The sequence below is a fragment of the Caretta caretta genome, chromosome 5, assembly GCF_965140235.1.
Source record: "Caretta caretta isolate rCarCar2 chromosome 5, rCarCar1.hap1, whole genome shotgun sequence".
Classification (NCBI taxonomy): Eukaryota; Metazoa; Chordata; order Testudines; family Cheloniidae; genus Caretta; species Caretta caretta.
Genome location: NC_134210.1, coordinates 53,877,072 through 53,894,352, shown reverse-complemented (window position 1 = coordinate 53,894,352; position 17,281 = coordinate 53,877,072). Strand labels below are relative to the sequence as shown.

General features: G+C 37.7%; 1 protein-coding gene across 6 annotated transcripts in view; it reads right to left on the bottom strand.

Moving 5' to 3' along the window:
* The window catches only part of VCAN (versican), a 136,202-nt gene that overhangs the window by 64,994 nt on the left and 53,927 nt on the right, over nucleotides 1-17,281 (bottom strand). For 5 of the 6 annotated variants that reach the window (XM_048850442.2, XM_048850440.2, XM_048850441.2 and 2 more), the window contains exon 7: nucleotides 7,734-11,216. The exons of the other annotated variant lie outside the window; for it this stretch is intronic. In XM_048850442.2, the coding sequence (XP_048706399.2) occupies nucleotides 7,734-11,216 (3,483 nt within the window). The remainder of the gene's footprint in view (nucleotides 1-7,733; nucleotides 11,217-17,281) is intronic. 6 annotated transcript variants of the gene reach the window in all.

Sequence of the window (17,281 nt, the reverse complement as noted above, 5' to 3'; positions counted from 1 at the left end):
CCAAACAAGTAGCAGCCGTGTTTCATATGGAAATGTGATTTTCAATATCAATTGATTTTCTGTCTTAGTTGAACAGACAAACTCAGCCCTAGCACTGACGCATTACTGCACAGAAACAAAAAGATGGGGGTCTACCGTTGACAAATAAATTACCATATCAAATGGCATCTTTGACAGCCAGTCAGAATACTGGATGTCTGGCCATGGCAATAATTCACTGCTGATGTAAGTCAGAACCCATTTGCTGAGCCTATTTACAGCAGTGATTAATTTGACCCCTTCTCTCTGTTTGGCAAAAGCACACAACTGATCCATTCTCAAGGTCATCCAGAATGGTACAGGTTAATGAGAATACAGTGCCTGGTCCAACTTCTAGTGAAATAAATGGGAGTTTTTGTATTAACTTAGAGGGGACCTTAATCAGGCCAACAGTGAGCTACTTACACACTACTGCACCAATAAGCCACCTGAGAGAAATGTATTTGGATCAATCTTGTGGCATAATACCCATGAAGTTATGGCAAGAGAACACTGTCACAGAACCAACTGGCTTTGCTTTCAAAATAAATGTCACCTCTCTGAATTGGCATTTACATAGCCATAAGAGACCATTTTCCTGTAGTACCATTCTAGTTCAATGATATTAACTTTTAAATATATGATAGCTTTCCCAAGAGCTAAGAAGTTGCTGATTAAGCTAAACTTGTTGCTCATAAATAAAACAATCCAGTTCACATATATCAACAAAGCTATGCAGAGGACAGATGTTCCATTTCACAGAGGATTTTGAGATTCATGCCAAATCGGAGCAACACCCCAAAATTTTGAAATTCTCTGTGAAGGAAAATTGGGAAAAAAATATAGTTTTGGGTCATTCCAAATGCTTTGTTTCAACAAAATTAAAATGTTTCAACTTAGAGTTTTTAATGTTTTTATTATATTATCAAATATATTATAATGTAGAATATAATACAACATAAAAATTCAAAATGAGAAACTGAAATATTTGTTCTGATATTATCAAAATGGTATGTTAAGACATTGTCCGAACTTCTTTTTTTAAAAACAAAATTCCAGCTAAGTTGACCCAGTTTGGTGAAGCATTTCTATTTCAACAGAACTGTATATTCGGATGGAATATGGTTTAGTCAAAATTTCTCTGACCATCTCCATACATCTGCTTTTTTAACCAATTGGATAACCACCATAGATAATGACAGGGCTACACAACAAGGAATGTAAAACTTTCTTTATAAAACACAAAGATAAACCTGGAATACCTCCTAAGAATAAATAATAGATTTGGGTAACATACATTTAATTTATCCTCTCAGTGAAGAAAAATGTCTAATATTTAGTCAATACGTGAGATATTACCGTAGCTGCTTCCTCACCCGCAGGACAAATATATTTCTCTCTAACTCAACAATGAATACATATAATTAAAATAACCTTGTTAAAAATAGCAAGTAGGTGGATATGTCCCACAGAGTAGTGTCCTGATTCATATATGCCACTGTGCATAAATAATCTTAGTTTTAAAAAAACTATTAGACTTATTGTTATATTTTCCTTGCAATATAACACTTAAAGGGGAAAATGCTACCGTGTATTACACAAGCATGTAGAGTGTAGGGAGTCTTTTACCACCCAGTACACACATGCTGCAGTAAAGTAGGATTCCTACTTAAGACTAAAGAGAGGGCCAGCAGGGTTTGGGGGCATTGGCTACCACGTCTACCATGCTTGCCAACATACCATGCCCCAAGGAAGTATGGTCAGCCTGGCTGGGGATGTGGCCACCAGCTAGCATGCTTGCAGGAGACAATGACCGGAGCCAGCCAGGAATGCAAACTGGTCCTTTTCAGAGGAAAAGTAAAGTGTGTCTTACAGTACTTAGATACAGGCCAATTCTATACTATCCTTCCCTGTGTGAAACATGTGAATATCTAATTTGTGTATGCATATATATAAAGACATCTAGCAAGACCCTGTGCTACTCTATCAAATCCCACTGCACATGCCCCTTTCATTGAGAACAGAGCACATGGGGTCAGATTCTGATACCCTTATACTGAGTAGTACCTAACTCCATCAATAGTCCCATTAGAGTCAGTGGTACTAGTTGGGGTCAAATCGTGAGCCTCTTACTCCCACTGGTATACTATAATTCATATGAATAGTTCCACTGAATCATTGTAAAGTACTATTTTATGTGAATAGTCTGGTCCATGATGGGTATTCTTAATGTCCAATGAAGAGCCCTAATGAAGACTCTACTTGCCAGTTTTGGGGTTAATGGCCGTGATTAATCCACATGCTGTGTTTAAGGTAATTACTTTCATTCAAATTTCACACACCTAGTTCCTTCTAAGGCAGGAAACAAACATATTAAACAGAAATCACACACACAACGTTCGCAATCTCTTTTCATAAAATTCCACACCCACAAAGCACAGGTTCCCTCACTTTCATTCTGTTCAAGGCTGGAGGGGACAAGAAACCAGACAGTGCAGTTGTCAAACCCTGGATCTAATAAGCACCTTCCAACCTATTCACTAAGTAAGCACTTTTAAATGTCTCTGAAAATGCAGGTGTGCAAACTACTCCTAATACAGACAGAAGCTATTTTTTCAGTATCCCCTCAACCACTGTTAAACCACACACACACCCCAACACACCCTCACTAGCATTTTTCAGCTAATAAAAGCTTTATGAGTTGAAAAGTTCCTTCAGGTTTTCTTCAGCTGCTAAAAAACCCTTCCAGCTCATACCCTTCCAGCTACAGCATCATAACGCACTGTTACAATCCACTGGAGCTAATGCAACATACAAGGATCATGAGTGGCATGTTTTGTTTTTCCACTGTGAAAGACAAGCCTCATATGACTTGCTCAATATGGTAGAAAATTACTATTATGATCATATAATGCAGTGCAAGGATGTTTTTCCTGCCCTTGTTGAGTCCATTTCAATACTGACCATAAGCAAAAGAGAATAGCATGAAGTTCTATACAAGTAAATAAAGTCTCAAGCACATTCCATTATGGAACTTGCACACCATCATTTTTATGACAAAAAAGGGGATGTTTCCCCACGTATAAACACATTTTCCTCATTAATTTGCACACCTGTCCTAGACCTGCCCATGTCCCATAGACTGTCAGAAAATGTTGTGCTTTATATTCCTCATTAATTTGTGCACCTGCCTCAGATTCATTCACATGCCAGTGCTTGGGCTGTTTGCCAATAAATTCTCTCATGGAAAACTGTTGCATTCTTATACAAATAAGCAGCTTAATCCATTCAGCTATAGTCTCTCTCTTATCAGCATTTCAGCGTAATTGCCAAAATATAACATAACGGGCTTGCTTTTCAGCCAGGCCTCATCTATCTTCTATTTCCATGGGTGCAATTGTACACCTCTTTGTAACTGAAACTTCATTTATGCACCCAAAATTAATTTTAGGCAAAAATACTTGCAGTTAGATGTCTAACTATTTAATTTGTGTACAGCACAAAAAGAGAAGTCATTGTGGAGAAGATATCTCTGGACATCTAGTCCAATATTTGAATGACACAAATAAACATTTCTCTTACATATATTTAAAATCAAAATTGGGGCATATACTGTACTATATGAGGCACTAATTTCTGACAGTCTAGAATAACCTAATATCCTAGTCAATATTTTTAATTCAGTTTCATTCAATCTAGTCAATATTCCAGATCATTCCTGTATAGGTCTATAATAAATAATAATTATTAATAATAATAATGTTCCATACATCTATAACATCTATACATCTATAAAGTGCTTTAACAAAGTTGGTGGCAGATTATGGCTGGCCCATGTGCAGTTTTTAAGCTGAGGGGAAAGGTGCAAGAAACCTTTCCCCATTCCACCTCCCACAGAGACCATAGGTACAAGTCATTAGCTCAAGAAAGCAAGGGAGTTCCTTCTGCTACAATTCACTCAGACTCTAGCCACCCCAAAGGAGTCTTGGGTTTGGCCTCAACAGCCATATACAAGTGCATGGGGAGAGAGGCTATATGTGTATGTACACTAAATGCTGCCAAAAGAAGCATTCAGTGTAAACGTACACTATTTTTCTTCGGTGCCTAGTACAATGGGGCCACATTCCTGGTTGGCCCTTAGGCACTACAATAATTAATAATAATAATGCTACACTCTCCTGAAAGAATGCATCAATGGACATAATCACCCTCTTTGCCTGGGAGTTCTTGCAAGAGTTAAGTCCAAAGCAGATTGTTAAAAGTTACAAAGGGATCTCACAAAACTGGGCAACAAAATGGCAGATGAAATTCAATGTTGATAATGCAAAGTAATGCACATTGGAAAACATATTCCCAACTATACATACAAAATGATGGGATCTAAATTAGCTATTACCACTCAAGAAAGATCTTTGAATAGTTCTCTGTAACCATCTGCTCAGTGTGTAGCAGCAGTCAAAAAAGTTAACAGAATGGTAGGAACCATTAGGAAAGGGATAGATAATATGACAGAAAATATCACAATGCCATTATATACATCCATGGTACACCCACTCCTTGAATAACACATGTAGTTCTGGTTGCCCCATCTCAAAAAAGATAGATTAGAATTGGAAAAGGTACAGAGAAGGGCAATAAAAATGATTAAGGGTATGGAACAACTTCCATATGAGGTGAAATTAAACAGACTGGGACTTTTCAGCTTAGAGAAGAAATGACTAAAGAGGGATATGATAGAGAAAGTGAATAAGGAAGTGCTACTTCACAAAACACAAGAACCAGAGCTTACATAATGAAATACTGAAGACAAGGAGGCAAAGGAAGGTAGAGAACTGACTCACACAAACGTACCAATACTGCTGAGGAGACTTTTATATACAATAGCTTGCATTATACATCCCTCAGCTCACCTTGTAATTCTTTTGCTATTTACATACCAGAGCTATTATTTTCAGGACTTGATAAGAAAGTTGCTATTTGCAAGGCGATATTTACACTTTTTGTACTTCAAAATCCTGGCAGGGTTTGTTCCATCCCTAGCCTATTGTTGTATTTAAGAGTGTTAAAAATATTTTATTGAAAATATGTTAATGCAAATGAGTCCAAACATTGTTTAATAAAGATAATTATAATTCTGAATACTGTTTCCTGTGATCCCTTAGCTGAAAACCAACAAGTCAATGACACTGTTTTATATGGTTCCCTGATGACTATGGATCAACTTTCATTTCAAAGCATATCAGCAAAAATAGACTGCATCATGTTCTGTGGTAACTAACTTCTGGTGAAGTGCATGTGTTAGTAATCTCTGTCAAATTCTCTCCTCTATAGCACTTACTGTATGTATTTCCTTCAGAATAAAAGAAAGTTTACATACTAAGAAGCAGTGAATTGAAAATGTGCTTGATGTGATCTTACAAATGTTTTCCTTGTGTGGAATGGAAAAAAAATGTTCAGAATATTGAAAAGAAAAGCACCTTTAATTGCGGTTATCTGATTAGATGTCTACAGTGCTGGGAAATTCACATACCGTGGTTGTCAGATTTGAAAACAGGCTGGGGGGAGGAGCGGAACAAACGTCCATTCTAATCCTGTGCTAAAAAGATGGTAAAATCCCTTCTTTTTGAACACAATAGAGAAAGTGCCATTTGGGGAAATTCCACCTTATTTTACAGAAAGAGTTATTTTGATTCATACTTGGTAGAATAAACCATCCTTAGTGACACAGTTTTAAAACTCCATGGCTTCAACCATTGACACATACACCCACAAACATACACCAATACATAAAGAGAGATTTTAAAAGTTTGAAACTCTAACAGAAGGTAAAGTTTGAAGAAATTCTGCTCTAAGGGCTAGATCATTAGTGTAAGATCTGGCCCACAGAAAATGACTGCACACTCTTGTGTTGCCGCTGGAGCATCCCAGGAGGGAATTGTGACTCAGGGAATCACAGCACCCCTCCTCCCCTGACTGCTGCTGCTCCACAGAAAGCGTGAACTGGGACCTGCCTCAGCATATGCTCCCTGATGCCCTGGCATACTTTCATCTTGGGGGAGGAGGAGTCAAGGCTACACTCACTCCCCAAACCCTCCCACCCTTCCTGACCCCAGGCATGAGGGAAGGATATAGCATCTCTGTGAAAATTGCTTCCTTCCATGCACAGTAAGCTGTGGTATTGTTACACTAGTGCATACAAGTAAATGGCCTCTTCTACTCCACAATCTGGTCCTTAGATAGACATTTGATTTATTCAAACTTTCATGAATTCAAAAGTATTTTGTATCTGACTTAAATCCAATCCACATACCTCAGTCATTTGAGGTGGCTCATCAGAGTGTCTCATCTAATTGTGACTTCCTAAATATAGGCACCAGGCAGAACACAAACCCACAATGCTGCTAATGTGTCACATATTCCAGAAACAAAAGTACTGCTCAATTAAAAAAAAATCATGTAATCCTTTCAAGTCTAGTATATTAAGGCCCAATTGATTTCAATGTATTTGTCAAGACTATGCAGTTTAAATATTGCAGATATATAGTATAAAATAAGCAAAAGTAAAAAATTGCACTCTGTACAAGCTCTGCTAACTATATTGTAAACATTTAGGGATCTACTTTTGCCTTTTGATTGATGCATACAACTCTATTAGCTCCCAAACTAACTCCCACTGAAATCGTAAAAGGACTTGCATTAATTATAATGGGAGTTGGATCAGGTTCTTAACACTAATGGTCATTATGGTCATGAATAAGTGGGAAAAGAATCCTCTAAGTAATCATACAGAAGCATCATATTCAGCTAGGCTAAAAGACAAATAAAATGTATATTTTTGTGGAAAAAAATAATTATAAATGAATTAAACATAGTATGAAATTTGACAAACCCTACAATATAGCTCAGTTAATCTCCCTTTTTTCTCAGCACTTTCATATCTCTTTTTCTGTAAACTTAATACTATGTGAAAGATCTCAAGTAATGGCCAGTTGTCTAATACAATACTGTAATTCAGGAATTGGTAGCTCAGTTCAATGCTACTTTAGTTCAAAGTAGTTTTGCAGTTTCTGTTCTGGAAACCCATGAAATTAAAGCTGCATATGCAAATACAGTGCCTTCAGCTAAAAAACTTCATGAACTTGTGCAAATTATGGTAATTTGCATCACAGACTCTGCAAAGTAATCAGGAAAATGATGATAATACACCATGGCAAATATCCTGTCCCCCAAATCCCACAACATCCACCTGTGGATGTAACAGATGTTCCCAAATGTTTTAGCTGACCACACTGTAAATGGCATTGTTAATGGCTACAGACGAATGGAATGTTAACACCATCTAATGCTACACTTAAGAGTAATAATGTATGGCATAGAAGCTGTGAAACTAAAATGCATTGTATCACAGATAACGAAAGTCCAATCAGTGATTTGAGTACATCGTATGACAAACACCATTCTTATGACTCCCAGTAATAAGTACAATACATTTGCACCTTCTTACAACCACAGTGAATTTAACTAAAAGACAATTATAATGTACATTTCTACATTATCTTAAATAATTAGTACCAATATATACCTAGAAAAAAACTTAAAAACTCCTGTTTAGACAAACCTGTGCTTCAAAGAATAACTTCTGGTATACTGTGAAACCTTACTGTTATGGCAAACTGTATGGACATGGGTCATAGGTCTAAAGGGCAAACTCTTACCTGTATTATTGCCCATAATGGCAATAACAATAAATCTTATGTCAGGTTTATCTTCCATGTCTGTTTCAAGATCTGAAATAGAGGGAGACACTTCCTGAGGTTCTAAAACCTCTGTGGTTTCCTCAACTTTGGGTGGTCTGGTAGGTCGTGCAACTGCAGTGGCACTTGATGATGTGAAATATTCTTTATCAATTTCTGGTTCCACTGTCTTGCCTGTCAGACCATCATCAGTAGTGGTTTTACTGGGAGAAGTAGATTCACCAATTATTACCATGTCTATGCTTGTTTCCTCCTCATCTTCCCTGTCAATTATACGTGGAGGCTTTTTAGTAACAAAGGATTTGGTAGTTGAAGTTGGTTGGATTTTGTCTGCTGCACTTAGAACTGTTGTTTTATCTGTTCCAATAGTTGAAAATATAATTGGTTCTGTTCCTTTAGGTTCCTTCAATATTCCTGAACCTTCCAGACTATGGGCTGTAAAATTTTTCACTTTTTCCACAAAAGTAGATTTCTCAATCTGATGAGTAATACCTTCTGGTGCAGAAAGACCTGTAGGCACTGTATGTGAAGGTAACTCAGATTCCCAACTCACCACACTGCTGTCTTCCGTTTCATTTTCTTGTTTGATGCGTGGTACTCCACCTTCATCTACTTGAGTTTCAGTGGTTGGTGATACTTGCATAACTTCAGTGGTATTTACTTTGTGGTCAGTAACAGCATCAACTTTTGGAGACAGTAAAAGCTGTATGGTCCCAGTGGTTGTTTCACCAGATGCTAGAACTTTTCCATAATCCCTTATCTTTATATCAGGCACAAAAGCTTCTGTAGTTGTATATATTTCATCATATGCTGATCCTTCAGTAATTATGTCCACATCCTGCCTTTCAGTAATAGCTGTGTGACCCAATTCAGGTTCTAAAGTTGTCTTTTGTTCATATATTTGAACAAATGTCACAGGCACCTTAGACGTAGTTGCAGTAGAATCAGTGGTAGTAACCAGTTGCTCTATAGTAATTCCATATGGTTTTCCTTCCACTGTTTCTTCAGTAATTTGGATCACATCTTGTCTTTCAGTAATAGTTGTCTGAGCAGATTCAGATTTGGATACAACTTCCTGATCATCTGTTTCCACGTGTACTTGAGTAGATGTCACATCCATTTTAGAAATGGATGCTGTGGACTCTGTGGCAGTAACCATTTGTACCAGAACTTCATCTTTGGTAGAGTGTTCCTTTTGAAATACTGTTCCTTCTGTATCTTGAGTTTCCACATGTGGGTGAATAGTAGTTATTGCTCTGGAGATTCCTAGGTCTTGGCCCTGCTCGATAGTACTTCCTTCCTCAGTCCAAACAACTTCTTGCCCTCCTGTTCCTGCATTAGGTTCAACCTTTTCTTCATAGGATTTTACAGTAGTGGATGTCATTGCAGATGATTCTTCTTTAATGATTATTCCAGTACTTATCTGGCCACCCTCTGTGACTGCATATTTTGTGACCTCTTTATCTGTAAATGTAAGGGCTTCAGTAAATAGTGCTTTTTCAGTGGCCTCTTCTGGTTTCATTTCTGGTGCACGAATAAATGTTCTCACAGTATCATGATACCTTGAAACAACATCTTCATGTTCTGTAAAACCTTCTGTCGGTTGTTCTCTGTCACTCACTTCCATGACAGGGGGCCTGGCAGTTGGTAATTTTGTAGCTTTTGATGCTGGCACCGATGGCAGAAAGGGCTTTATTGTTGCATTGCTTTCATCCAGTGATATTTTTGATACTGTGATCACTTCCATTTCTATAGCTCTGCGAGTAGAGTAGACACTTGTAATATCTTTACCCCGATCTATATGAGCTGATATAGCTGTAAGTTCTTCATCAGTTTTTGGTTCTGTTGGCTCAACACTTATCTTAGTTTTATCTTTTTCTGTTGAAATTGCTGTTTCAGAGTGCTTTGTATGTTCTACAATATAAAGTTGCCCTGGAGAAGCTGTAGAAAATTCCATTCCAGAGATACCATCTCCTGTTCTTAAAGCTCCATATGTTTTCACATAATGAAGCAAATCTTCTGTCACATTTTCCTGATCTTTACCAGTAGATAGTGGAGTGCTTGAAACTTGAGGAGCAAGTGTGAATTTCTCACTAGCAATATGTCCCTTAGGTTCTGTTTTGTCCTTATCAGAATCAGGAATAACTGTTGTGAGAGAGGGGGCTGTGACATCAATTGTTCTCAATTCTGGCTCTCTCGTTTTTTCTAAGATGATTGACCCTTCTGTTTTTAGAAATGGGTAGATGTCAGTCTGCATTCCCTTTACTACCCGTTGTGGTGAAGTGGTACCTTCTGAGACAGTGATGGCCTCAGCTTCTGTCTGATTAACTGTTAGTACAGATGTAGACATAGGTAGTCCAAAGGAAATTTCAAGTGCATCGGTAGGCTGCACATCCTCCAAATCCTCTCTGCTTCCTTCAGCTGATGCCTCATTATCAAATAGAATATGTTCCTCTGTAATTCTAACTGCTGGAGTTGACTCACTTGCTGTAGAAGGTGCCCTAGCAGTTACAGTATGCCCATCTAAGAATGTCTTTGATACAGTAATTACTTCTAATTCTGGGATTCTGCTAGAAGCCAGAGTTCTGTGGTGAGGCATAACAGTGTATGTGCTTGCTTTGCCACTCTCCTCCTCTGTGGTAGGTTCATGATGATCAGTGTGCAGATCTTTGGGAATTACAACAGTTGTAAGTTTCTTATGAGTTTTTGCTTCCATTGATTCTTTTGTAGGTTGAGCACTAAGATACATTTCCTCCTTTGTTAGTGTAACTGAAGTCTCTATTTCAGCAACCTCTTGTACAGGGGTTTGTGCTGAGGCATTTGCAGATGTTCTCATTGGACCCACCTCTATTTGTTCAGTCTGACTTTCAACAGTTTGTGTATTTTCAGTTTCAACATCTTCCCATGAATCTGTGACTGGAAGTGATGTGGGAATTGCACTTGTAGCTGCTCTATGCTCTGGAATTATTGAGGACAAATAAACTTCCTCTCTGATTTTAGACATATCTGATTTCTTAGATAATTCTGCTGCAGAATAAGTGTGCTCCAACTCCTCTTGTATAGGTGTACTCACTGCTAGCCTAGGTGTGGCATCAGCTTTAGTCATTTCCAATGATTCAGAAGTATCTACTTTGCCATCTGTGACAATCTGAGGTAGAATAGTGGTTAACTTAATGTTCTCCTTAAGCATCTTCTCTTCTTGTTTTTTCTCACCCCCTTTGGTAGTTAGTATTGTATCTTCCTTTATTCTTTCCAGGATCACTTTTTCCAAAGATGAAATCTTTGTTTTGGTGCCAACTGATTCAGTGATTGAACTATCAGAGATATCAGGTTTAAGAGTAGCTTTGCCAGGTATTATTTTTAGCTCTGTTAACAGATTGGCTGGCCCACTTTCCATAGGAATGTCCAGCTCAACAGATGCAGACTCTGATATATTTTGTTTACCTAAAAAAAGATGTTAAAGAAGCAGTTAGAAAGGGTATAAATAAGCCCATTTTTATACTTTTCTGATGCAAACTAAATGTTAAACCTGAACAGAATGAATGAAAGCAACAAAATGTTTTAGAGGAAAGTTTTGAATTCAGTACAGCTTTAAATGCCCACATAAAAACACTGTATTACAAATGCCACAAGATTTGCTGGAGTTCATACACAATACTCATAGGAAGTTAGATTAGGGCTGAATGTGAGAACAGTATTTTTTCACTGAATGGCTTTAATTAATTTGCCTTTAGCCAAAGTATTTGTCTACCAGGTTTTGAGGTTTTTTTAATTTAGAGGTGCTATTAAGTGTTTTTAAGTAATGGAAGGAAATTAAATGTTATTACTTTTAGTTTAGGACAGGGTTTCCCAAACTTGGGACGCCGTGCTCGTGCTGCTTCCCGCAGCCCCCATTGGCCTGCAGCAGCGAACTGTGGCCAGTGAGAGCCGCCATCGGCCAAACCTGCGGAGGCAGCAGGTAAACAAACCAGCCCGGCCCGCCAGGGGCTTTCCCTGCACAAGCGGTATCCCAAGTTGGGAAAACACTGGTTTAGGATATAATATTATTCACAAAAGTCCTGTCTTTGGCTCCCTGAGCTGGGAGCGCTGTGAGGGAGGCATCCTCAGACCTGGGGGAGGGAATCTCTTGCATTGCTCAACAACAACAACAAAAACAGGAGCAACAAAGCATGTCAGTAATATTAGTTTCATGGTGCTACATTAACATTATCAGAGGTCTTTATACAACATAATGTCAACAAAATACAAACATATTGCTCTTTATTGTACTGACTGAAATGCTGAAGTTGAATTTTTCATGTCATACTCTCAGTCTATAAGAAAATTCTTGCAGTTAAAGGAAGAGACGTTTCCCATTTCCCCTGGTGCCTTTATGCTATGCTATGTACTAGTTGCATTGCAAATGTCATGAGTGTTTTTTCAAGGCTTACTTTAGCATACAATTCACATGTATAACAGGAAGTAAAATACCAGTTTAGTATATTTTCAGCACATAATTACAAATCACAAAAGGGAACCCTGACAGCAACAGGAGTGTGCTTAGGCAACAGAAACTAACATGCCATCCTAAAACACTGTATAATAATGTCACAAGATTTGCTGTAATCCATCTAAACTGTACTCTCAGGCATTTAGATTAGGTCTGAAAGTGAGAACAATAATCCACGGAGGACGAAAAAATACCCACAGGTAAAATCAGAAACCTTGTATTGCAATGAAAATAATCCTGCTTCCCTTCACACACAAAACTGGGAGCATTATATATGAAAGGACAGCAGGATTGGGCCCTTTAAGACACCAAATAATAAGGGGACAGCAGTTGTGGATCAAGAGTAGAGTATGGCCCTTAGAGTCACTATTAGGACATAGATGATGATTTCAAGATTTTTAGTACATAAATATGTCAGCACTAGGTTGACCAGATGTCCCGATTTTATAGGGACAGTCCCGATATTTGGGGCTTTTTCTTATATAGGGTCTTATTACCCTCCACCTCCTGTCCTGATTTTTCACACTTGCTATCTGGTCACCATAGTCAGCACTAACTGTCCCAGCACAACACAATTGAACCTACAGCCTCTTTCATATGAAAGCATTGCTAAGTATCTAATCAGGTAATTAAAATCCCTACACAAACATGCAAGACATTTATGTAGTTACAATTTTTTAGGAAGACAGGCACAAAGGCCAAAAGTTGGGTTTCAGAATTAATGAATGAGCTCAGAGAAACCCAGAGACTCAGTGTATGATATGAAAGTTTTATCATTCCTACTTGAGGGCCAGGGATCAGGGACAAAGATGAGGTTTGAGATAGGATTCAGAGAGTCACATTTACAGAAAGGAGATATTCCAGAGGATGGAGCAAAGAAGAATCTACTATCCACTAAGACATCCAGAATTGAAGAGCACAGGGAAAAGATTGTTAGAACAGGTAATGGGACAGGCAGAGAAGGGGAAGAAGTTAAGGGAGAATATAGGAACATGCAAATTGAGCACATCCATCTGTTTAATGCTCAAGAGTACCCAATACATATGCACATATCAGGTATTTTCACATGCACATGGCTAATTAGATGTCTCTCAGGGCTTGTCTACACTTATAGTGCTGCAGTGGTGCAGTTGCACTGGTAGCACTTAATGAGGATAACTACCTTTGTCAATAGAAGAGCTTCTCCCATTGGCATAAATATATTCCGCCTCCCCGAGAGGCGATTGCTAGGATGATGTGAGAAGCCTTCCACACCCCTGAGCAACCATGTAGTTATACCAACACAAGTTTATAGTGTAGACCAGGGCGTAGGCATTTGTTCATGCATATAATATATTTGTGTGCATAAATTAGGCCTACACAAATGTAGGTTTGAAGTTTCACACACCTAATTTTGAAAATGTTGCCCTTACAGACAAACTATTAGATTATACACTGAAGTAGACAAAGAGGTGGTCAACCAGCTTTATCCAAATCCAGATCTAAACTTCTTCAAATTTCAGAGCATTAGGATCCAAGGGTTCGGTCCACACCCAGTATGGAGTTAGATCCATTCATTAAGTTTGGATCAGAAGCCAGAAGTTTGGGGGTGTTCTTGTGTGAACCACTCTCTAAAGTCTGTTCAAGTGGGAACAAAGATTATTGTTTGTTTTAAAGAATATTAAATAGAGGTGGGGAAAAATAGAAAATAAAGCCAGAATCAAAATATATTTATGAATAAAGAGACAGAATGTGATTCACCACTATTTGAGGGCTTTGTAATACTAGTTATTCGTGACTTTTTAGGTGACTGCCAGGTTTTCATTAAAATGTTTGCAAATCTTAAAAGTTTAATGAATTACAACTGAAGTCTCTATCTCAGCAACCTCTTGTACAGGGATTTGCAGTGAGGCATTTGCAGATGTTCTCATTGGACCCACCTCTATTTGTTCAGTCTAACTTTCCACAGTTTGTGTATTTTCAGTTTCAACATCTTCCCATAAATTCATGCCTGATATGCAGTTACTTACTATTCATGACTTACTAACTGCTAATCTCTTGATAAAAAGTTTCAGACATTCAGTGAGGGAGCAGAAATAAACAAACTAAAAAAATAAGGCCAAATGCATCAGATATTTGGTTCAGCAATTACTAATTGACCAACTCTAACAAACAAACAAACAAGCATTTTGTTTCCTAAAGAAGAAGAAGAATACAATATAAATTCTATTCAGTTTATAGATAGGTGGCCAAATTTTCTGCTGGTACAAACTGAAATCTGAGGAGCAGTGCTAATTTACACCATCTCTAGGATTGTTTCAGTTACACTAGGTAAGTGCCTTATCACTAATATGATGTATACATTTTTCATGGACATGTTTCAGATTTGTAAACTTAACTGAGAGAATTAGCTGATACACAGATGCTTCTTCTTAGTGAAGACATCTACCAGCATTTCTTTCTGCCTTGTACAAAAAAAAAAAAAGTTGATTTTTTAATAGGTTCCAACTCCAGTTTTAACTGGTTGCTTCTCTATCCAGATGTTTTGCATTACTGTATTCCTTGCGCCATGTGTTCAAGAAGCTGTCTTCTTTGTGCTTCTTCTGATGTAAGACATGAGACAGATTTTCCTAATAAAATGCATGAATCTTTTAGCAGCAAGAAAGCAAATTATCTCAACAACTGCTGCTTACATCAAAGGCTATCTTGTATTGCTTTCAATTGATTCCTTTTATATTAAGAACAACCTGAATGAAGTTGATTTTGGATGGACCTTATGTGAATTGGTAGAGATACTGTACTTTTTCATTCTCCAACTGTTTACTTTATGCTTTCACTCTGGAACAGCTTTCTTCCTTCTTCACTGTTGTTTAAATAAGGTCATTAAAATGAAGTTATATTAAGACCTAATAATTTTATCTAGGAAAACACACTATATGGCTTGAGAACAAAATGCTTTAACTTTGAGACCACAAACTGAGAAGTTTAATAAGAAATGTATCTCTAATTTACTCTCTAGAGGCAGACAATACTAATTTTACTTACATTTTACAAATAAAGTATGTCTACATTTTCAGGATACTTAGGGCCCAGTTCAATAAGACACTTAAGCATATGTCTAACTTTAAGCACTTGAATAGTCCCTTTGAAATAAATAGAAATATTCACATGATTAAGTTGAGGCATACAGCATTTAAGTATCTAGATGAATTAGGGCCTTATACTACTACATCAGTACTTTATGAAACACGCCCAGCAAACATGTCCATGCAGAAGCTCATCAAGTCCACTTTTTGAAGTGAGTCACAAAAAAAAATAACCCCTCCATACTCCAATCAATAGTTGATAAAAAAAGTAGTCCATGATTTACTCTCTAGCTGCTGCAGTATTAAGGGCCTGATACAAAGCCTAATGAAGTCAGTGGAAAGACCCCCACAGACTTCAGTGTATTTTCAATCAAACCCTAAGAGAAGAAAACAAAAAAACCCTTTTCCTCTCTGTAATGAGTAGCCATAAAACCAGTATCCATTAGAAATGAAGTCACTTTTGGCTGAAATAATATTTTGTTCCACTGCAGCTGAGCATCAGTGTTCAGCAAATTTTGCTTTCTAATTAATTCTTTTTTAACATTCCCTATCCCACCAAAAGCAGTCTTAGCTTTTAACAGATAAAAGACTTTTTTGATGATAGCCTTGATGCAGCAACGTCCTGGAGTACATGCCTAACTCTACGGTCAAAGTCAATGCTTTAGGCATGATCTCAAGTACCTTGCAGAATAAGGGACTAAACATGAGCTGTAGGAAATAAACACAATAAACCAATTAATAGAGGTTAAACTTCAAGAAGACTTCAGACACATCTGTAAGCAACCAAGAAGAAAATGAAAGATAATAAGCCATATGGTTTCTGTAGAGAAAAAAAAATACATGATCAAAGTGATGGTCTCTTATTTTTAAAAAACAAGACTTTAGACTTCACATCTCAAATTATTAGTCTGAGCCCATTTCATTTTCCAAAGTCAAGACTATTTGTACAGTATGGTTTTGCAACTGGAAAGCAAACTAAGTAAAATCTTAAACTTAACTGTACTATAGATAGATTTTTTTCTTGGCTCATGATTTTATCTGAAGCTAATAAATTGTGCTTTGTGCTAGCAATCTTCAGAATGTGGGTTGGAGGTTTCTTCTAACTTTAACTGCAAAATTAAATTCAATATATAGAATTTCCACCAAGGAGAGTTTGAATCACAATAAAGACTTCATGCTGGGCTGAAGGAAGAGGTGTCTCCTTTTTTAAATACAAGGTTTGTTTTGATAATGATTAAGACAGATGCCTACTCTGGCACAGATCTGTTGCTTTGGAGCATTTGAAAAATCTAATCCACTAGCTGGCTCCACAAGGGCCAGAGTCAGCCACTCTCTCTGGAGCGGAGAAGCATATGTTTACATGTGTCCCACATATTCCAATTGTACTACTCAAAGACACAGAGGATATTATTCAGCATGAGTGAAAGTGGTAAACTGAGGTCCTTAATCATTGCCATTTCACTTCATACCAAATGCATAATGTGCATTACATTCAAAAAGTTAAATCACTGGCTTTCAGGCAGTAGTATGAGAAAGATTAGGGAGCTGAACATGAGCACATCAATGTGATGCTGTGGCCAAAAGAGCTAATGCGATTCTGGATGCATAGACAGGGGAATCTTGAGTAAATCATAGAATCATAGAAGCAGCAGTAAATCATAGAATATGAGGGTTGGAAGGGACCACCTCAGGAGGTCATCTAGTCCAACCCCCTGCTCAAAGCAGGGCCAATCCCCAATTTTTGCCCCAGATCCCTAAATGGCCGCCTCAAGGATTGAACTCACAACCCTGGGTTTAGCAGGCCAATGCTCAAACTACTGAGCTCTCCCTCTCCCCGACTAGGAGTAGGAGTAGAGAAGTTATTTTACCTCTGGATTTGGCACTGGTGCAACTGCTGCAAGAATATTATGTCCCGTTCTGGTGCCCAGTATTCAATAAGAATATTCATAAATTGG